A 23,882-nucleotide genomic window follows, 5' to 3' on the forward strand; every position below is an offset into this window, starting at 1 on the left:
AGGAAAGAAAAAAAGATAGGAGAGTGGGAAGGAAGGAAGGACAGAAGGAAAGGAAAGCAGAAGGAAGAGAGGGAGGGAAAGAAAGAAGAAATAAACAAAGGAATGAAGGAGGAAAGAAGGGAGAAAGGAAAAAATAGAAACAAAGAGATAAAAGATTAAATAATAGCAAAAAACAACAATAAACCAAAAACTATGTACCTGGCATACAATAGGCTCTTAATAAATGCTTATTGATTGATTTTAAAAACAGTCACAAAATGGCTATTTTTGGCTCAACTGAACTTAGTTCTTCCTCCATGATTTCACATGTACATTGGATCAATGTCAATATCTCCCTTTTATCCAAGAATCCTTAAGAATACAGCCTCTTTCAGGACAGAGACTGATTTTTCTACACTGTCTTTCTGCCCTAAGGGCCTAACACAGAACCTTGCATATACTAGGAGTTCAATAAATACTTATTTAATTGAACATGGGATTGCCTCAATAATACTATGAAAGAACTTTTTGTCTGAACTGCAATAGTAATTTAAATATGGCAGGATGGTTTTGGTTTAATATTTAACAAGTTGTAGCTGTAAGATTAAGTTTGTCTAGTTTTTGTTTTCCATATGCTATGGCATTCCAGGGTAGAAATCTGCATACCCTAATGGATAACATTGCTCATACTTAGCACTGCTGTTGGGTGGCACCTTCCCCTGCTCACTTATACCAAGAAAGCAGTTGGTATCATTTTTCTGTGATCTGGTATTGTCTTTTATGTGCTGGTGCCAGATGGGTACCAGATGGGTAATTGTAGTCAATGCATCCTTTCCTCATAAGTCCCATACCCATGCCTATAGATATAGTCTTGTCAGTTAGCTGACTCTAAAGATAGCACTTCAAAGAAATACTCCTCAAAACTTTTATGCATCTGCTCTTTACTCTAATGACCCTTAAAAGAGAGAGAGAGGAAAAAGACAGTGCTTGTAGACATGCTTTCCAATATGCTTTTTATAACTACAAGCTACATCTGTAAGAAAAGAGAAAAAAAAAGAATTTTATAATGGCTCTTGGATGTCAAACTCATTCCTAGTTAATGGCACCTCCAAAAAGCCACCAGCTCAAACTATAATGTCAGTAGTTAATGTAAAATAATAATCAATATCTTCCTTTTTCTGTGAGATCTTTACAATATGGGAGCTTAGCTAGCAAGAGGGCAGCTTTTACATCACATTTTCTGAGGTAGAAAGGAGAACCAAGAAAACAACTACAACAAAAACCTCTAAACCTCTAAGTGCTTTGAAAAATATCAGTGATGCTTAAGGCTGAAGTGCAGGGGAAAAATAAAGAGAAAAACAGTGGGAAAGAACTGTTGTGAGTGTTCATTTTTAATCTGGTTCTTTCAAGTTGATGGCCTGTTTGTCATTTTCGACAGATTAAATTAGAAAAATCTACTGGCGGATTGTCTGGCCGGCGTAACTGGGTACTGCAGTAGTTAATTATGAAAGTTTATTTTCTAAATTAATTACAAATAAAGCAAAATCTTCTAAGTACTGTATCACAGAATGCTGTCAGAGATTTTCCTGGCAAGCCTCAACATATATCCCCAATCTACACCCCAATTCTCTTCAGGAAGAAGTTATGATAAACAGGTGATGCTGTTCCCTTAGGTTACTATGGAAACTCTTTCCTTTCAGGTCATCAACTTACAAAGGTAAAATTTGCATTAAAATATGTTGAATTCGATTTTTTTCTTATGCTCAAGTGGGGTCATGCTACCATGCATTATATCTATTATTTCAAAATTCACGAACATACATTGAATTAATCTATGAAAACACATGTCCATACACTCAGCCTATAGGTTTAATTGCCAAGCTGTCAGGTAAAACTACTTGAAGAAATGCAGGAGACAATAACTAAATTAGCTTCATTGCAATAGAAAATGTCAACAGGGATGCATTAGTTAGTATTCGCTAACCATCATCAGGCTAATTTGTCAAATATATAATTTTGTATCATGGGTGGGAAGAAGGCAAAGCATAGGAAGAACACAAAATTAGGAGTCAACATTTACATGTTCTGCTTTTACCCATAATTTACCACATGCTTCAAGAGAATTTCAATTTATCAATGTGGATAATCAAAATCCAATTCAACTAATTTTTTTTCAACCAGTAACTACTGTAAAAGTATCTACTATGTACCAGGCACTGTTTAGGTCCTGGGATATGAAGACAAAATTGAAACAATCTCTGCCCCTAGGAAGCTTATAATCTTGCCAGGGGAGACCGCATAGACCTATATACCTATATGTATACAAAATAGAAACAAGTTAATGGTGGGGAGAGGACATTGATTGCTAGGAATGGTTTCATATAGAACGTGGATCTTGTGTTGACCTTTGAAGGAAAGTAGAAAATTTAATATGTGGGGGCTAGATGAGAGCATATTTTAAGGATAAAGGTTAGCCAAAACAAAAGTCCGGAAATGGGAGATGAAGTGGCAAGTTAGCTACAGTATTTTACCAAAGATGTCTTGCATGTGAAAAGTAGCATGCAGGTGACAATCAAGAATGTACAGAAAAGGGAATGAATTGTACATGTAGCAGGAGAAATGCATAACAGAAGGGCAGCCCAAGTGATAAACTGATATCTACAATCCAGAGGAAGGTTGGCAAAGGTTGAGTTGATATTTTAAGGAAGTTTTTTGGAAGGATATAGATAAAAAATTACAGAGGAGAAGGGATAGAATCAATGAAGAAGTCCAGAATGGAGGGTCTAATTTGATCGGGTTGAGATTTATCTTGTAGGAAGGATTGTGGGGCCATTGGAATGTTGAAAAAAGAGTAGATGGCAAAGTCTTGATGAGAGAGGACATTGCTGATCTCATTATTCTCTAGGTCAGGCATTCTTAACCTTCTTTGTGTCATGGATGGACCCCTTTGGCAGTCTGTTGAGACCTCTTGACCCCTTCTCAGAATAATGTCTTTAAATAAATGAAGAAAATGCTAAATTTTAGTTAGAAGTTGGTGAAAATAAAGATGTATTTCCCCCTTTCCCACAAATTCACAAATCTCATGCAATCTATCCGGGGGTTACATAAGGTCACCTGTTCTAGGGCTATCAAGGGAGTCAATAGGTTATACATTAATATATCCTTCAGTGCTTTCTTTAGATATTGCACATGTAAGTCCATTGGTCTGAACAACTTGTTTTCAGGTTTGTTTGTTTGTTTTTTTTTAACTGATAAAATATCTTTCTCTGTTGTGTGTACTATGTAACTCTCTTATTCATATGGAATTGGTATGTTTGTAATTTTTACATGTTAGGTGTTGACAAAAGTTGAGAGGTGGTAGAAAGAACTGGTCCTCTCCTTGCAGTAGAGAGATCCAAGGTTTCCCTGGTGTTCAATAGGCAGCTAGGTGTTCAATAAATAGAATACCTGGACTAGAGGTCTGGGTGCTCAAGCTTAGTTTTCTCACCTATAAAATGAGGATAATAATAGCACCCACTTACTTGGGTCATTGTGAGGATAAAATGAAATAATATTGGTAAAGTGCTTTGCAGATTTTAAAGAATTATATAAATGTTAATAATGAAGATGATAATGAATGTAGGAAGGAGAGTAAAACCTACTTCAAGGATTTTTCTATAGCTATTCTGGAAAATCACAGCTTCCTAAACTTCAGCTCTTCAGCTTTTATGACAAGTGTTTTTTTTTTTTAAAATAACAAAGGTATTATGCTAAATACTGGAGGTAAAAAAGAGATAAAATTAAACCTCTGCCTTTAAGGAACGTAAATCTAATGGGGAAGACAACAGGAAAACAAATATATCATCAAACAAAATATACGTATCAATCCATCTGGGATAGGGAAGAGGATGAGGGAAGGTATAAGTCAATCAATTTATCAATAAACATTTATTAAGCACCCACTATGTGCTTATATATAATCAAACAAAATATATGTTTCAATCTCATTGGGACAGGACAAGTGACAGTTATTTCAAATTCAATGAAGTCAGTGGTCTATATCATTACGAACAGTGGGTGAAGGATATCAGAGGCTGAAATTTGCAGTCCTGAAGGAATAGAAGTCAGGAGTCAGCCATAGTGAGATTATGACAGAAAGGTTTGCAAAGCACCTCTTTGGATCCTCATAACAACCTCATGAAGTAAGTGCAATTATTATCCCCATTATATATATATATATATATATATATATATATATATATATATATATATATATACACATACATATATACAAAAAACAAAATTGAGGCAAAGAGAGATTAAGCACACAATTAGTAAGTGTAAAAAGGCAAATAATTGCAAAGTCATTATGTTACCTAAAACTGACCCCTGGAGATGACAAAAGTCAGGAAAGATTTTGTCTACTGACCAGTGTCACTAAGGTAACAGTGGGACCAACACTGAAAGAGAATTAATTTTAAGCTAGATAAATAAGACTGACACACACTCACACTCTCTCTCTCTCTCTCTCTCTCTCTCTCTCTCTCTCTCTCTCTCTCTCTCTCTGTTTCAGAGAGATTTGACCCAGATTTAGAATAAGAGGATAGAATGCCATATTTTGGTGAGTTCTAACTAAGTAGATAGAACTTCCAGGATTAGGATCAGGTGAATACAAAGAATATGGCAGATCACTGAAGGATAGCAAGACCTTTTTGAAATTCTCATTGTTACTCTACTTGTTTACAGAGATAAAGGGTGAATGTTAGTTCAATGTGAGAAAGGACAAGGCTTGTCTAGAACCATTTAAATCTCATGTACACCATTCTAAACTCACAGCTTGGATTTTCTTCTGCATTATAAATGTGATTCTGTTATTAGATTAGCATCTGCATTACAGTCCTTGGACAAAGAATTAATAAAGTTATGCACCCAATCTCTCCCTGCCTGTGGCAGGGACTTTATTTTTCATTTTAAATAATTATAATGATGTAGCTTGACAGAGAAAATAAAACCTTTATATATTCATAGATAATTGCTCATAAGTCACACCCAGAGATACCTTCTAATTATTTTTCACATCTTCAGTATGAAAAAATACTCGAATCCTTCGTGTTTCGGAGGCATTTTAAACTCAACAGTGCTAGAGTTATGGCTGAGATGGAGCCAACCAGGCAGTTCTACTAATGCATTTTGCAGGGGACCTTTCATTCCTTGAATCTGAGAGAAAACCGATCTAGAAGTTTCACACTGCCTTCCACTTTATCATAGAACATTGGAAGAAAAATGAGGCGCTAACATTTTGGGAGGAAAAAGAGGCGTACTATTTTCCAGGCATACTCCTCAATATAAATCATTTTTATAGCTAAGGAAGCTAAATTTAAGAAAAGAACATTTGTAATGCAATTAAATTGTGCTAAATACAGCCCATTTCATCGGAACAGTTAGAACTTTTCTTACCCTGGAGATATTTAGGAATAAGACAAATACCTACCTGTCTGGTGAAGTTGAGTTCTTAGTTCCTTAGGTATCTTTTAGTGCATGTAACCTACCATGCCACATCTCCTTTAAGAGTTCCAAAAAGCATAATTGTTGGGCTCAAATGATTCTCTTTTCATAGCAACCTGAAGGTTGCCATTTCTACTTTTCTTTTTCATTCTATGGAAGGAAGGAAGAAAGGGAAGAAGGGTAGAAGGAAAGAAAGAAGGAAGGAAGAAAGGAAAGAAGGGAGGGAGGAAGGAAGGAATAAGGAAAGAAAGATGGAACGAAGGAAAGAAACAAGGTAAGAAAGAAAGAAGGAAAGAAGGATGGGATGGAGGAAGGGAAGAAAGTAAGAGGGAAGGAAAGGAAGGAAGGAAGAAAAAAGGAAAGAAGGAAGGAAGGAAGGAGGAAGGAAGGAAGGAAGGAAAGAAGGAAGGAAGGAAGGAAGGAAGGAAGGAAGGAAGGAAGGAAGGAAAAGGAAGGAAGGAAGGAAGGAAGGAAGGAAGGAAGGAAGGAAGAGAAAGAAGGAAGAGGGGAGCAGCTAGGTGGTGCAGTGGATAAAGCACCAGACCTGAAGGCAAGAAGACTTAAGTTCAAATTTGACTTCAGACACTTAACAGTGCCTAGATGTGTGACCCTGGACAAGTCACTTAACTCCAATTGCCTCAGCAAAAAAAGAAAAAAGAGGAAGGAAGGAGGGAAGGAAAAAAGGAAGAAAAGAATGAAATAAAAACTTTTATTTAACACAAACTGTGTCTGTTTGCTTTAATCCAGTGAAGAAGGAGATGACAAAGCACTCCAATATCTTTGCCAAACAACTCACTATGGATTTTACAGTATGCAGGATCATGAAGAATCAAACACAGGTAAAGGACCAAACAACAATGCTAGAGGAATTTTGCTAATTTACAATTATTATCTCATTTGATCTTTGGAACAACAACAATCCTGGGAAGTAGATGCTATTAATAATTGCACCTATTTTCATACCCATTTTGTAGCTGAAGAAACTGGAGCAAAGAGAGATTAAATGACATTACCTCACACAGCTAGTAAATATTTGAGACTGGAATTGAACCCGGGTCTCCTGACTCCAATCCTAGCATTTTATCCATTGGGTCACTATCTGTCTCATAGCTGCCTTACATTAACACAGTACCATCAAGTTAGAGTTACAAGTTTTATTTGCGAGCTTGATAAACTTGGAAACAAACCTATTATATGTGAGAATTCAAGAAAAGGAAGTCCCTATGCTTTGAAATATTATGGATATTAGCATGGCCAATGTCAGTTAGCCTTAAAGAAAAACATTAGTGGGTACCTAATAAAAATATTTTAAATTTGTTTCTAAACTACCTAAATATACTGTTTAATAGTGCCTCTACTAAATAATTTTGTTTCTAAGTCAAGACTATAAGTAAGAGTTTGTGGCAGATGTCTTAGGCTTTTGCCTTTTCAGATTTTGAGTGGCCATCTAGAGTAGCCCATTTATGGGCACCTTGAACAGTTCATTTGCATTTGAAAAAAATCCTGAAGGATTGATAAAGACAATAGCTTGCCCCTGTGATGCAAGAAAATTAGAGAGACTCAGGATTTAAAAACAAAGGTGATGAATATATAAGGGTTGAAGCTGTAGAGTCCACTTGAGTAGAGAAGGAGTTAAGTAGACTATTAATCTGGTGCTGGGAACTGAGATCCTGCTAGGTACATGATAGACATGAGAGCTCAGATCCCTGCTGGTCTTAGGATGTGGCTTTCAGTTCACTCTAAAGGAGAATAACAATACTCCAGGCAAGGTATTGAGTCTAAAATTGGACACAGTAAAGAGCATGACCACATATCTGTTCATCCTAAGGGATGGGTTCTAATTATTTTAAATTAAAGTGCATAGCTGAAAGTGAATAGGGATAAGACCAGCAAAATAGAGTACTAGACATTTTCTCTGATTCCCTCTGACTTTGCAAACTCCTCCAAAATGGACATTATAGGCAGAAATTATTATAAAGCAACTTCAGCTATCTCCATGATTTAGGACACCCAGAATCCAAAGAAAGAATAAAAAATGAAACAAAGCTATGAACTGACTTCTATTGTGAGTTAATTTAGTACCCCTCCCCAATTTCTGTCATTACTGGCTGGGAAGATACACTTAGCACTCAAGATCCTATGTAAGAAAATGACACATTGGCTTGCAACAAAATTTAGCCCTATATTCTGGGAATCTAGGGAATCTGGAAATCTAGGGAAAGGGGTAGGGCATGTCTGTGCTTGAAATAGAACTCAATCCACATCCCCCACCCCCAGTTTAGAGAACCAAATGACAGAAATCATTCTCATAGCACTAGTATGACAGCTATCTGAACGGCTTTTCTCTGCCAGGCCAGAGAAGTAGGAATAGACTAAATTGGACAAGACACTGGAAAAGGTTGCTATGTGTATCTGGAGGTGTGGCACACCACTAAGCCTAAAGGAAAGAGGTTAGCTCTAGTTAGGGTCAGTTAATTATCCAAAATCACTTAGGATAGAGACTTAGGCTGGTGAACCATGAATTGCTCGATGAGGAAGAGGCTGAGATATATTCAGATCCAGCCCCTAAGGAAACCACCATCAAAAGGGAAAGAGTCAGACAGTGAACAACAGGGGAAAATAAAGGGAGAGAATTTCTGAAATACCAAAGATTTTAGGAAGAAGAAAATTCAAAGACCTTGAACATACATAGATAAATCAATAGAGAATTGATGAATAGGAGAAAGAAATACAACCTTTAGATCTCGTAAATGAGTTTAGCCATCTATGAATAAATCCTGCAAAATAAAGGAAAATTATCCAAATATTTTAGGAGATAGAAAACTCTGTGGAATTTGAAAAGACTGTGGAACTAAGACATGCTGTTTCTTAGTAGTTTAAAAGAGAAATGAGAAAAAGAAGAGTAGAATTTATGGCCAGCACAACAATGATAATGGGCAGAATGAAAAAACTGGAATCTACAATGGCAAGTCTCACCAAAAGATACAAAACAGAAAACAATAGATTGGGAAAGCAAATACACAGAAGTAATAGACATTATAAAAGAATGGAAATAAAACCAGTGAAATTTAAAAGAAAAATATTCTTATTATGCAAGCAAATCATACTTATCTTAAAAACAGGATGTATAGGAAAAAAACTAAGGATCTCTCAGAAGAGGAAGGCAGAACAAAAAAAAACCTTTAACATTAATACCATAATGCAGGGGTGGGGAATGAACTGCTCAGAACTTCTAAGAACAGAAAATGAAATACTAGTTGAATGAGATCACAGATTGCCTCTATGCCTCTATGTTTTTCTCTCTAGAGGAGAAAAGGCTAAAATTCTAGGATACATAGTGGATAAATTTATCCACAATCCAAATTGAAAACAACTTCTACCAGAAACCAGGATGAAGACTTTCAAATACAAAGGAAATGAAATTCAAATAATACAAGAGTACTCTGTACCCACAAGAAAATAGTATATGTTTAAAGAACACGGATTTTGGGATGCAGCACATTGGAATCTAGATATACTAGTCTACCTATGCGAGAGTTATTTTTGTCCATGCATTCCCATTAGTTTGTCAGAGAGGATCAATCTACAAAGTTTAGGCTTAAAGGTACCTTTTAGAAAATATAAACACTATCTAAAACTAAAAGCAAAGATTAAATGTAATAGTGATACAATAAAACCCTTCCTAATAAATATGAAAATGTAGCAAGTACATTCACTCTCCCCACTATTATTTGATAAAGTTCTGGAAATACAAGCAATAGCAGCAAGACAAGAGGGAGACATTAAAGTCATAAAAACAGGAAAGAAGAAAATAAAATTATCCCTATTTGCTGATATTATAATGACATACTAAAAACCTAGGGAATCATTGAGGCAATCAACAGCTCCAGCAAAATTACAGGCTACAAAATAAATCTTCAAAAATCAACAATACTGAGGCAGCTAAATGGTGCAATGGATAGAGTACCAGCCCTGAAATCAGGAGGACCTGAGTTCAAATCTAGTCTCAGATACTTAACACTTCCTACCTATGTGACTTAACCCCACTTGCCTGGGCAAGTCACTTAACCCCAGCTGCCTCAGCAAAAAAACAAAACAAAACAAAACAAACAAAACAAAAAAACCCCATCAACAATATTTCAATATAATGATATCAAACCAAAGAAGCAAAAATAGAAATAGAAATCCCATTTCAAATAACTATAAATGCATTGGCTATCTGAGGACTGACCTACAAAAGCATATAAAAGATTTGTGTAATTATGAACTACTCCTTTAAGAAATAAAGAACAACTTAAATAGCTGGAAAAATATTCAGGCCTCATGGCTAGATCATAAGATAAAAAAATGATATTTCCAAAGTTAATTTATACTTTTAATGCTATAATGATCAAATTTCCAAGGGAATGCTTTATTGAACTTTATAAAAACAAAAGAATTTGGGGATAGTAGGGAAGGGTAAATAACGAAAAGGAATATGGATAAAGAGGGAATTGTACTTTCAGACCTCAAACTGTATTATAAAGAAGCAGTTATCAAAACCACTTGGTAGAGGTTAAAAAATGAGAGAGGAGAGAGAGAAAGAGAGAGACAGAGAGACAGAAAGAGACAGAGACAAAGAGAGACAGATGGAGACAGAGAGAGAGCATAATTCAGTGCTTGATAAAGTGGAAAACATAAATTGTGTGTGGGACTCCTTTTTTGATTAATAAAGGCTAGTAAAACTAGAAAGCAGAGAATCTGTCAGATATTAGGCTTAGACCAATACTTTACAACATATTCTTTTAATTCATTCTAAATGGATATACAACCTTAATATTAAAAGATCAAGCTACGAAAAATATGAGAAGCGACTATATCTTTCTCACACCTATGGGTAGAAGATGTATTCTTAACCAAAAAAAAAAAAAAAAACCAACAAAAAAGTCATAGAGGCAATTTTAAATAAATAACTTAGATTACATAAAACTAAAAAGCTTTTACAGAGACAAAATTAATGCACTTAGGATAAGAAATGGTTTAATAGGAAAAAAAATCTTTGTTTCAAATTTCTTTAATAAGGATTTTATCCAAGCTAAAGAGACCATAAATATATGTGACTGATAACCATTCCCCAGTACTTAAGTAGTCAAAGAATATGAACAAATAGTTCTCTAAAGAAGAATTGAAAAGTATTTACAATTAAATGCTCCAAATCAAAATTAAAATGCAAATCAAAACAACTCTGAGGTTATACTTGTTACTCCACAAATTGGCAAAGATGACAAAAAATGGCAATGATGAATATTGGAGAGGTTGTGGAATGACAATCATATTAGTACAATGGGTTTTTATTTTTTTTCATATTAATATATCATTGCTGGAGTTACAAAATAGTCAAACCATTTTCGAAGACAATTTATATACTAAGATGTGAAAAAAAAAACTCACTACTCAAATAATTATAGAGATCAAGGCAAATAAATTTTTGAACTCTTAAATCTCATAGCATTTTCTTAAATTACTCTTGTAAATATCAAATACCTTTAAAAACTGGCCACTATTCTATTGGTTATTGTTACCACAATTCATGAAATCTCAGAAGTTACTTCAGAGATCATCTAGTCCAACTCATATTGAATAAGCATCTGGACAACAGAATGCCCATAAACTTTTGTTGGAGCATGATTCTATGATTCTATGATATTTAGATATTCAAAAAGATCCAAGGTTTCCTTAATTTGGATGCTCCACATATGGCAGGATCCTGCCTTGAGGACTGCCTCCCTCTGCCTAGGGCCCTATCCCCTTGCAGGCTAAGCTAGTTTTTCATTAAAATGTATTGAATCTGTCTTGGAGAGTGTAGCCAGTCAATTAACAAGTATTTAAGTACTGATTATGAGTTTATCTTCCTGGTAGTGTAAAGATATAAAAGAGGTCAATCCACAAGAAATTCGTGTGCCTTAGATCCAGTAATGTCCCAGTGCTGTCAAAGTCACTTTACCCTGTTGGTTCTAGTAATTTTTGCATGGTAGAAATGAATGTGGCTTCATCTCCCTAAACAGTGCTTTATTTTTGCTGACTATCCTTTCCCTACAATGGTTAAATAAATCTCCATTTGCTGTTTGATAATGGTTTCTTCATTTTTTTTATGTCTTGAATCCCTTGGGAAGTCTGGTGAAACTATGGAGCCCTTTTCAGAACAATGCTTTTAAATGCACAAAATACATAAGACTGAAAAAGGAAATTAATTAAATTAAAATAAAAATGTATTTTTTTTTTTTGGTTATCCAACTTCATTGACCTTGTCTGAAATCTACCCACAAATCCTTTTCAGGTTAAGCACCTTATGTGTTATATGATCTCTACGTGTCTCATGTCATTCCAATCTCAAACTAGCACTTCCAGATTCACCTGCATCAGACCTGTCCTTCAGTACTTTCCCCAGTGTAGACTGGAATCCAGATATAACAGGTGTCTAGTTTAACTATCCAACTATTACTTTTTGTCTCTGTACTCCCATTACTTTGTCAGAGAAGTTCAACCCATATATGTCCCCTTCCCTCTCTATCTCTCTCTCTGTCTCTTTCTCCCTCCCCACCTCTGTCTCTCTCTCTCTCTGTCTTAGCTTGTCTATCTGTCTTTCTCTCTCTCTCTCTCCTCCCTCCCTCTCTCTCTTCTCCCTCCCCCTCTCTCCCTCTTTTCCCTCCTTCTCCCTCTCTATTTTTCCCTTCCTTCTTCTCCCTCTCCCTCCTCCTATCCTCCCCACCCCCTTCCTCCCTCCCTCCTTCCTTCTCTCCTTCCCTCCCTCCTTCCATCTCTTTTCTCTCTTCCTCCCCCTTCTCTCTCCTGTCTCTCCCTCCACCTTTCTCTCTCACCCCCTCCTCTCCCTCCCTCTTTCTCCCTCCCCAGCTGTTGGGACAATGCTCCTGGGACATTTAAACTTTAGGAGTTAGTTTTAGAAGGAGTGCATGGAAAATTAAAAAAAAACAAAAAAAAACCCCAAAACTCTTTCCATACTAAATAGATGAAGCAAGGGAAAGAAATGGATGAAAATGAAAATGGAGGGCTGCTGTTAGACACAAATCTGGTAATCTGGCAATTAGCACCATGGGGCACAAAAAGGCTGAAAAGCAATGGCATCCCAACATGTTTCAGGGGAGTGTGTTCTTGGAAAGCATGCCAGAAGGTTCATTAGAAAAGAGACATCAGCTTGTGAAGTGGAATGTCTTCGGCCTTATTCCCTACTGCTACTCTTTGAGGGAAACCTTCCAAACATTAATATCCTCCGATACAACGCCGCCACCCTCTCTCTCTGCTCATGTTCCTATGGATGACGGTAGCAGCTGTCACACATTTGCTGTATGTTTGCATGTAAGTTGGGGAAAAAAATGAATTGGCTTCGTGGACTTTTTCTTTTCTCGTTTGGTTTTGCCCCAAATGAAGGGAGAGTCATCTGGTAACAGGCAGAGTGAGAGGGAACCTGGCATGAGGTAGCTCTTGTACAGGAGGAATTATGGAGTTAGTCCAGAAGTATTTGACTATTTTAAGAAAGGAGAAAGGAAAACATTTCCCAATGGTTTTAATAACTTAGCATATTACGTGCTCTTGTTTTAGTTCAGTTATTGGAACGAATGAGAAGCCAAGTTTTTCACTCTTGCTTTATTTAATTTCAGTTGCATCAACCTTTGTACTTAGTACAAATGCAATGCAAAGAAGGACCAGAGTTTGATAAATAGGGCAATGAAAAAGGAAAAAGAAGAAATTAGGGGAAAGTTTTGGGTAATTTAAAGTCACAGGGACTGGCACATTTTATAAAACTATTTCCCAGAATTGTTTCTTTTGGTAGAGAACCCAATGCCAATACTTCTCTGTTACTAGCATTTCAGAAGTTTTCTGGTTCAGAAACGTTTTCTCTGTCTCTTTCAGAAAAATGAATTTTCTTTATGTTTTCCCCGTACTTCAATTTTCCCTATTTGACAAGGATAAGTATTATTACGGTCCAGAATGAATTTAAGCCCCAATGCTCCCCAAACTCAAAGAACTAGAGTAACCATTGGAAGACTCTGGTTAATTACAACCGGAACTGGAACAAAGGAAGTTCATGTTTCCTAGGACACTATAAAGGAGTTTGCACCCTCATTATAGTTAGTAAGTTTACATATAGATTTATGTATACACACATGTATAGTATTTTTGATCTCTACTTATTCAGGGTTTATACCTATTCATTTGAAGGTGGACTATATAAAAACACTATTTTTTCTTCCCAGAATTTCTCTGTAATTATCTAAAATGCATGACTTTAAGCACTTCTGAGAGTTTTTAGGAAATCTGGAATTCATAGGAGTTTCTGCTCTGGTTTCTCATATTATATAAAATTGTCATTTCTCCCATTGCACTAGAAGAAAAGAATGTTATTATTCTAGAAGATGGAATTTTGGTTTTTCACCATGATCCAACACAAACGCTTGTGGTTTGGGGGTGCCTAACCTATTCTAAACTCAACATCCTGAAGCTAGAATTAATTGCTCATTAAGAGCACAAAGAGTTCTTTTTTCATTCTAATGTAAGTACAACATAGAACTTTTTTGACATATTATGGAAAAATAATGTAGTTCTGAACTTTCCCTTCCCTTTTTTGTTATTTAGGTTTGGAGTGGAGCCAGAAGTAGGCCAGGCTGCTTGGCTATAGCATGAGCAAGAATGATTTTATTTAAATCTTAACAGAGAACTGATGAAACTCAGTACATCCATTTGGATTTCTTTCAACACTCTTGGACTGGAGAAAAGTTACATAGTGAGAATTAGGGAGTAATTCAAGTAGCTGAAGACAGGAGTTTTGAAGTATTTAAAAATAGATATATAGTCAATTATTGAAAGACAAACAGCCAACTCACAAATTCTCCATATGCATACAAATGGATGCTGCGTCGACACCCCCTAACTTCCCCTTCAATGAACCACCTTCTTTGAGAACCACTGAGAAAAGAAAATCTGGAGCTTTTAGGTAAAGTTTGAATTTAGAAGTAGAGAAAGGGAGAAAAATGTATAAAAAGCAAGAACAGCTTAGGAGAACAGACTTGAGCCACAGTCCCCTGCTCCCAAATACTTTCTCTCATTTCTTAGAAATTGATTCATTTTTTTTCAAGTACCAAAAATTGTATCAACTGTCGATTTAATTGCTTATTTTCTTTTAAGAAATGGAAGAATCTGAGAAGGTTCAAACAAATTTGTTTGAAATAGGCTCATTTTCCTTCTCATTTGGTTGAAATCTGTTGCAGTGGAGGAATAGGTTTTATGATAGGGGTAGCTTAAGAAAAGGTCATAAATTATAATGAAATTTGTGGAGAGGTGGGCTCTATGACCTGCTATGGTACACAGTCTGTGCCAGGAGAAGGATACCTTATAGGAGGGATATGTATTGGGATTTAGGGAAAGGGACAGAGGAAAGGAGGTGGGAGGGTGCTAAAGACAACATTAATTTATTTAAATTTTAATATTTAAAAATTTTAACATATATTTGAAATATTAAATATTAAAATTTTTTCCCTAGGGCCATCCTGTGCTTAGGAAAGGGTAAAGAAATGTTTATTTCTTCTCTAGGATAAACCTTTAAACTGTCAGGTTAGTTTTATGGCAAGTATTATTAGTTTTATAGTACAGCTATGTTATGAGTTAAAAATGCTTTTGTGGGATGGAAACTTAACCATCAATTTAGAAAATTCCTTTTTTGGAAAATATATTCCAACTTCCAAACAAATGACTTAAAAACTAGATTTTGGAAGATAACACATCCACATTGCAAGTTAGAGATTCCTTTTAAACATCTTTTCTTTCTACCAAACTTAGAATAATATTGAAAAGAAGACATGACTTCCATAAGTGAAACATAGTTTATTTTATCCCAGAAAACAACAAAAAAAGAAATCTTTTTATAGTAAACATAACACCAGAACTTTTTTTTCCTCTTTAATTTCTTTTATTTTCCTCCTACTTCAGAGGGGTGTGTGTGTGTGTGTGTGTGTGTGTGTGTGTGTGTGTATTATGGACCCCTTCCTTAGTTTGGTGAATTCCATGTACTCCTTCTTAGAATAATGGCTATTACCTACATTCATAATAAATAGAAATTCTATATTTCAGTTTAAATATAGTGAAAATTAAGATGAGATTTTTTTCACTATCTAAATTCATAGATCCCCCAGACTGAGAACCTCTTGCTTTACAATATAAATATAGATGATACAATTTTACTTATCACTTAATGTTTTTAAAATGCCATAAAGTGAATTACAATTATCATTTTAAGATTTTAGAGGCAACATGGCAAAATGGAAATAATACTAATTTTAGATTTTTATTTTGATATTTAAATGTGATGCTCTACAAGTTATCACCCTGTTCTAAGACTCAGTTTCTTCCTATGTAAACAAGGTTAACAATACTTGTACCATTTATCTCTTAAGGTTGTTACAGGGAAAGCATTTTGTAAAATCTAACATCAGTTTGCAAACTAACATTTAGTAAACAGTTACTATGTGCCAGACTGGGAATGCAAAGACAAAAAACTAGTCCTTGTTCTTAAGGAACTTACATTTTAATCAGATAGACTACTAGGAAAATATAGGGTGAGTGGAGGTGTGAAGAAAACCATGTTTGAGAAACTAAAAGATAAAGGAGAGAGGACAAAAAATTCCAGGTAAGAGGCACAGACAATGCAAATGCATATAGATAGAAAATGGATTGTAGTCCTCTAAGAATTGCAACTAGGCCATTGTAAATGGATCATAGTATGTATAGAAGAAAGGGAAATGTAAGAAAACTGGGAAGATGATAAGGCACCAATTCTTAAAGACCTTTAAATTATAAAACAGAAGATTTCATATTTGATCCTGAAAGTAACAGGGTTCATTGAGAAGGGAAGGGGCATAGTTAGATGTAGGCTTTAGAAAAATCACTTTGGTAGCTAAGTAGAGGATGAAGTGGAGTGAGCAAAGATATAAGGTATAACATGAAACATTACAATATATAATATATTATATATACAATAATAATATGTAATATAATATAATAGCATAAGATATAAGATATATTTTTCCACAACAGAATACCTTACAAGTGGTCAAGCAGAGCCTGCCTGTATTTGCCTTTTGGACAGTTTTGTTTATTAGAAAGAATTTCATTATATATAGTGGAAATATTTTAGTTATTGTCCTCAGTTCTTTAATTCTGTGGAAGACAAAAGGCAGCTCTCCAAGTATCAAAGGAAAGCTATTATATAACCTTTAAATGGTCTCTTCCTCAGGCTAAATATCCCTATGGATGTTCTTAGGGCATGGCCTCCAGTTCTTCCACCATCCTGATCCAGTTTGCCAATGTTCTTCCTAAAATGTGGCAAGCAGAGTTTAGTTTATTCATCCCATCATCTCTACATTGAGGTTATAGTTACCTTAAGGCAGGGCTTCTTAAAGTTTCTCCACTTGTGATCCCATTTTACCCAAGAAATTTTTATATGATTCTAGGTATATATAGGTATATAACATAGGTATGTAAATTAAACATTGACTGATAATAAATTATAATTTTATTACTGCATTCAATTATGAGACCCATGTGGGGATCATGAATCACAGTTTAAGAAGTTGGACCTTAAGGGACTAGAGGATGTGAAACCATGAATGAACTCTACAATATCATTCTTGAGAATTCCAAAGCTCTAACATTGTGTTGGTTTGGGAATTTTCACCCCAAAGGTAGGATCACGCCTACATTTTCAGAATTGCTATGGCCAAAAACTCTGTAGACAGCCTATAAGAGTTTTTGTTGTTGTTGTTGTTGTTGTTGTTGTTGTTTTAAGATGTGGAATAGACTTGTGATTTCATTGATCTAGAGAATGCTTAGTGAGTTTTGCCTTTGGACTAATCCATATCAGTACCTACTCTGCAACTTGTATGAGATGCCAGAGGCACTGAAAGGTTAATTGAATTGCCCAGAGTCACACATATGGTATGACCCAAAGCCCTCCCTGCTTCTAAGGAGAACTTTTTCCACTATCCCAACCTGCATCTCTTGATAATACCACATTAGTTATTAGATTACTAACCTAAGTAACCAAATAAGTAACTAAAATCCAATTTCCCCCTCAACATGGTTAGACTCACACTTTCCCTTCTAACTTCACACATCTATAAACCCCTCACTTAAGTACACTTTTCCAATTTATCTGCTTATTGAAAGAAATTCAAAAAAAATCATTACCTAGGATATAGGCCCTGAAAAGTTAATGAAAAAGATAACCATGTTGCAAAAATTTCTACTGATTTCTCCAGTTACTCATAGGTTATTTGTTTTGCTAGTATTCAAGCAACAAACCTTTATATTCCAGTAAGAAAGGCAGCCAGTTGTCAAAGGACTGTGACAGTCTTAACAAGTTTTCCAGAAAATAAAATACTAACACAGATAACAGGTATTTCTTTTTCCTTTGGCAAATATTAACACTTCACAGCTAGCATATCTAGCCTGCTTAATTGGGCCCATAAAAACATGCTAAGCTATTTCACTTGCCACCATCTAATTCTTGTGACTTTGGCTCCATAGCTTTTCACAGACAGGAAAACAGCAGGAGGAAAAACAAACCAACAATGAAACAACAAATTCCCCAACAGACCAACTGAAAAGAATCTTGAAGTTTCAAGTGAGATTTTACAAACACTGCAATCTGCGTGTATTTATCTACTTTAAGAGTGAATTGAATAATTCAGGGGGCTCCTTAGAAAAAGGGGAAAAAAGCATCACAGAATACGAGTACTGAATGGGGGGGGGGGAACAGAGATGGGAAGGAATGAATTCTTGGTAAAAAAAAAAAAATTGTATAGAAAACAACAAAGAAGAACAGAGGAAAAAAAAAAGAACAACCCAGGGAGGGACATAGACAGAATAGCAGCCTTATTTAAGATGAATTTTTGACCTCATTTTAAAACATTTATGGATCCTGATTGCCTGTCATGAGATCACTTTCTCTCACAATACTGGCTTTTAAGCCTGTTGGGTACTTTTAATCAATTTATCCTTTTTTTAAAGTACATTGTGAGATAATTCTTTCCTTTTCCCCTGCCCCAAGTCAGAATATCAGAAATTCTGTTGTGTTATGGTGTCAGTGAAAGGACATTTGAGGGTCATCTTAATCTGATGGACATAAGTCCTGTGAGCTTTCAAACTAAAGTCAGTGCCCATTTCTGGACCCACAGAGATGCAGTGGGCGGTGTCTGATCAAAAAAAAAAAAAAAAGGTGTATTGTATGACCTTTATTTATCAGATAACTTTGAAGAGTTTAGTATTCTTCAAAACTGACCATACTTGGCTCCCAAAGTTCTGCCTTATTGGAAGGATTTGACTGACAGGAATGAAATGTGAATTCTCATGTCCTTTGCCCCCCAGGATTCTACAAGAGGCTCAAGCACTACATTGGCAGCCCCTGAGGGTTGCACCATTGTGGTCAAGTTTCCCAGGCTTATTTTTTTAATTCTTGGGCAGAAGGTACAAATGCTTTTCTTTAGCTTGGGAAGGGAGGGAGAAGAGGGAAGAGTGCCTGTGATTTCAAAGATACACATTGGAAAACCTCCAGTACAATGAACCCCCCCTTCTTTTATGACAGTGGGCTTTCTGGTGTGAGGATGCAATGTCTTAGAATCCAGCTGGACAGAAAACTTATTTTCCTTGAAACAGAAACTACTCAAAGCATGGGAAACTCATACACACACACACACACACACACACACACACACACACACACACACAGTATGACCCAAAGCTCTCCCTGACTTCATTACTTTTTCTTTATCCATTACTTTGCTTTCTTATATACATCAATCAGCCAATCAACAAACATTTATTCAATGCTAGCTTCTGTAACTACAAAGACCAAAAAAATGAAACAATCCTTACTCTCAATGTGCTTAGCTTCTAATTGTTAATCACTAGGATGCCCGGGCTAGGCACTGAGGGGGGATGATATAAAATCACTTAACTCTTCACAGACTCAGTTTTCTCCCATGTAAAATGGGGTTAATAATAACAGCTCTTACTGGCTTGTTAAGTTCAAATGAAATATCATGTAAAGATCTGTGCAAATCTTAAAGTGTAATGTAAATTTTAGCTATTATTAATTAATTAATTGTCGACATGTTCTTGGATCACTGAGATCCTAAATAGGATAAAATGGAGATAGAATGTAGATGTAAATAGTGCTCTCCAAGAAAATCTGGAGAGAAGGCTTCTAACTGGGGAAAATCTGAGAAGCTTACCTGAAGGAGTTGGTACCTGAAAGGTGGACATTAGTAGGCAATATGTACTGGGGAAGAGCTGATACAAATGCTGAAGGTGGGAGATAGGATGCTCAATTCAGAGAATCATCTTCTGCCTTTGTGTCCTGATTTAAAGCAAGATCTGGCTTGTGTTGTGACAATTTCTTTCTTTTTTGTGGCAGTGAGGAAACGGATCAAAAGTGAATGTTCACCAGTTTGTGAGAGGACTAATATCCATGAGGTTCCCATCACTCTAGTTTTTCCCTGAAAGGTGACAAAATTTTCTCTAGGTCTAGAGAGCCAAGATTCAAGCCTTGCCTCCCTTGGTGCAGCTTCCTGGCTGCCTATTGCAATGGTGATGTAGCTTTCTGGCAAGTGTGTGCTGGTAAATGTTTAATAACTGGCTTTCTGAAAAGGAAAAAAAAATGTGTACATGATACACTTTAAGTTTAATCTGAATTATTAACACTATTCTCATACTCTATTAAGTCTGCATAATCAGTGAAACAATAAATCAAGTCCTGATGTGTATCATTTGTTGATTTCTGAAGTCTAAATGTTCACAATGAAAATTTAACAATTGGCTTTCCTAAACTTAAGAGCTGCTCCCATGTGGCTCTTCTCAACAATGACAATTCAGGCCAGTTCCAATGAACTTGTAATGATGAGAGCCATCTACACCCAGAGAGAGGACTGTAAGAAATGAGTGTGAATCATAACATAGCATTTTCACTTCTTTAAAAGTGAAAATTTTGTTTTCTTGACAAAGAATTTTGCTTGAATTTTATTTTCTTTCTTAATTTTTTTCCTTTTTGACCTGATTTTTCTTGTGCAGCAAGATAATTGCATAAATATGTATGCCTATATTGGATTTACATATATTTTTTTTACCATGTTTAACATATATTGGATTACTTGCCATCTAGGGGAGGTGGTGGAGGAAAGGGGGGAGGAAATTAGAACACATTTGTGAGGGTCAGTGGTGAAAAATTATCCTTGCATATGTTTTGAAAATAAAAAGCTTCAATAAAAAAAAAATGATTGTTAAAAAGGCTATTTTTAAGTAATCGCACGCAAAAAAAGAGCTTCTCCCAGAATAACCATGCTTCCTGGTTTCTTAGGTTATAAAAAGGCCCTATAAAGAGTTAGGTTTGTCAGCCTTGTTGGATGTTTCAAGACCACTTGAATTATCACACAGTCCCCTGCAAGAGGGGTGTACTGTCTACCTAAGTTAAATATTACAGTATCCTTGTTGAATATCCTTTCTATGCTATACTTAAGTAAGCCTCTTCTGGTTAGTTGAATGATATATGAATGTGTCATTTTGCTTTAAGAGCTGAGCTAATCTAACCTTAAAGGGGACCAATTTAAGTAAGGCTTGTCCCTTTACATATACCTTTCTATGCAAGACCCCAGAGTCTATGTGTTTTTTCCTGAAAAAAAAAATAAACCTATTCAATTCTGACATCTTATATAATAAAATTAATAGCAATTATGATTTATTTAAAAGTGCCAACTCCTTTTCTAAGTACCTGGGTCAAATCCCTAGTCCTTAGTAGGACATATTGACTAGATGGAACTGCCATTTAATTCATGATTTAAAGAGGTCCACCTGGTCAATGAATTTACTCTGGGATAACTGCTATGAGGCCAAAATTAGTCTTTAAAAAACCAAACCTCAAGTTTATTTAGTAATATTGCTCCAGAGCATTTACTCTGTAAATACTCCGAAAATGAAAATTAAAGGATAACATGTAGGTAATTGGGCTCAATTTCTCTCTGAGATATAGACTAGATTGGCTAGCCCCTTCAGGTCTGAGAGTGTGATCTCAGCAAAACATCTCCATGCCTTTATTTATACAATTCCCCATGCCTGAAAGGAGCTTCATTCCCTTTGCTGTTGAATTACCACCTCTGATCACTGCCTGTTGGTTTCTAACATAAAAATACTGTTTTTAAACTCCTAATATGCTCATCAAGAAATATTATATATTGTAGCTGTTGGTGTTCATATCTGATCACCCACCTCCACCCGAAGTAAAAACTCAATAATGATGGGTAGGATTATGAGTTATTGAAAGTCTGTATTTCCTCTACAAGGATATTGCTTCCATTTTGGTTTGTTTATTAATGAAGAAGGTGAAAACATTTTTTTTTGTTTCTTCTCCTTTCCCCAATAGTATTAGTTTCTCTGAAGTTGGTGTTTTGGGGCCCACCAATTATAAAACACCAGTGCCTTTTAAATAAAAACAACATAGGAAACTTTGGGATTGGAGGAGGGAAAAGGGGGATTTGGAAAGAAGTTGGGAGCTGGCAGTATTATGAACAAAGACTTGATGATTAAAATATGAAGTCTCAAATCTGTTGGGATGCCCAATGCCATGTTATATCCTACATTACATGAAAGCAGAAGAAGAGGACAGGAGAGAGAGATATCCTTGCCACTTTATGTAACTAAGCCTATGGCAGACAGCCATCTAGAATTTTATGATAAATCTTTCTGTTCCCTGAAGGGTAAAGGATTTGAAATGACAAGACATACAAAGTTCTTTCTGATCGAAAATATTGCTTACTTCTAAACAAAGACTCTCACAGGATTCTGGAGCAATCATCAGTGTGAATTGTTCAAAAGTCAATTTATAAACTCAATATATAATACTTGAAAACAATGACGCCTCTATTTGAAAAATTATATTCCTCACATCAATTCTGAGTCATCAGAATCAACTATTTTTTTTTACTTCCTATTGAGGATGGATTATTTGCATTATCTATTCTTGCTTACTCAAAGCCCTATGACCCAAGATGTGGAAGGCAAAGACTTAGATCTAGTAGGTAGGGAGTAATTTCCTTGTATTGCTAAAGTAGGGGAGATATGCTCTACCCATATCTACGAGTATACAAGTTCAATGGTGGGGGCAGCAGGCTAAATATGAGAGCAATTAAAAGGAACTACTGTAGATTAGTGTGGTTTGATATATGTAAACAATTCCGATGAGAAGTCAGGGTGTTGTCTGCAGAATTTCCATTTCTATGAAACCCAAGTCTTTAAGCTAACTTGATACAGCTAGAAACTGGAAAATTCCTTAAAGAGTACAGTGCATTTACAGCTTTTATATTAAGAAAGACTTCTGTAATTAGGACCAGGCAGAAACTTACCCAATGCTGTTCATAATCAGAAGGCCTTGCTCTTACTTCCTCATCTTCATATAAAGAAAAGCCTTCTCTTCTGGCTTGGTGGTATTCCTTCCGTAACTTCTGGATTCGGTCAGCACATCCACTTGTGGGGCGGCCACTGGAAAATGAATGACTTCATGAAAAGATGCTTACACAAATGCACAACACTGTTAAAAACTTGATTTTTGCTCTACTTGTCAAAAGGGCTTATAATTTTATAGAGAAGGGTCTGTGTGAATTTAGAAAGTCTCACAATGCCATTCAAGCAAGGCAGAGAAAAGATAAAAATAATAATGCAAATTTTAAAAATAGGCTTATAAATAATATATACTTCTTGAGTGGGATATTCAGTTAATATCCTGACCTCTTATGGGGATTAAAATATTTAACATATTTTCTTATGATCAGATAACCATAGAGTTTCAGTATATTTTCACATTGCACAATTATCTTATTTTTCCAAATAAAAGTCCCTATGGATTTGGAAAAGTCCATTCCTTTTTTTGGGGGGGGAGTGTTCAAATCTATAATTTCATTCATCTGGGAAAGTATAAGTAAGAAAATTAATAACATTAGTTAACATAATAATATTGATAAAATTAGTATTGATCAGTGAATATTAATAAATTTTAAGGTTTTTAAAATAAATACTTTACATGTATTATTTCATTTGATTTCTATTTATCTCCCTGGAAGCTAGATATCCTATTTTCCAGATGAGGAAACTGAGGCAAAAGAAGTTTAAATGAAGTTAAATCACAATGAGATAATTCAAGGCAATTTCAATAGACTTGTGATGGAAAATGCCATCCATTGAGAGAGAGAACTATGGAGACTGAATGTAAATCAAAGCATAGTATTTTCACCTATTTTATTTTTGTTTGTTTACTTTTTCCCCTTGTGCTTTTTTTTTCCTTTTTGACCTGATCTTTCTTATATAGAATGATGAATATGGAAATA

At 35.4% G+C, this 23,882-nt stretch overlaps 1 protein-coding gene across 1 annotated transcript in view; it reads right to left on the bottom strand.

Moving 5' to 3' along the window:
* The window catches only part of PARD3B (par-3 family cell polarity regulator beta), a 740,364-nt gene that overhangs the window by 118,722 nt on the left and 597,760 nt on the right, over positions 1–23,882 (bottom strand). The window contains exon 19 of the mRNA XM_031961171.1: positions 22,905–23,040. Within this exon, the coding sequence (XP_031817031.1) occupies positions 22,905–23,040 (136 nt within the window). The remainder of the gene's footprint in view (positions 1–22,904; positions 23,041–23,882) is intronic.

The sequence above is a fragment of the Sarcophilus harrisii genome, chromosome 3 (genome assembly GCF_902635505.1).
Source record: "Sarcophilus harrisii chromosome 3, mSarHar1.11, whole genome shotgun sequence".
Lineage (NCBI taxonomy): Eukaryota > Metazoa > Chordata > Mammalia > Dasyuromorphia > Dasyuridae > Sarcophilus > Sarcophilus harrisii.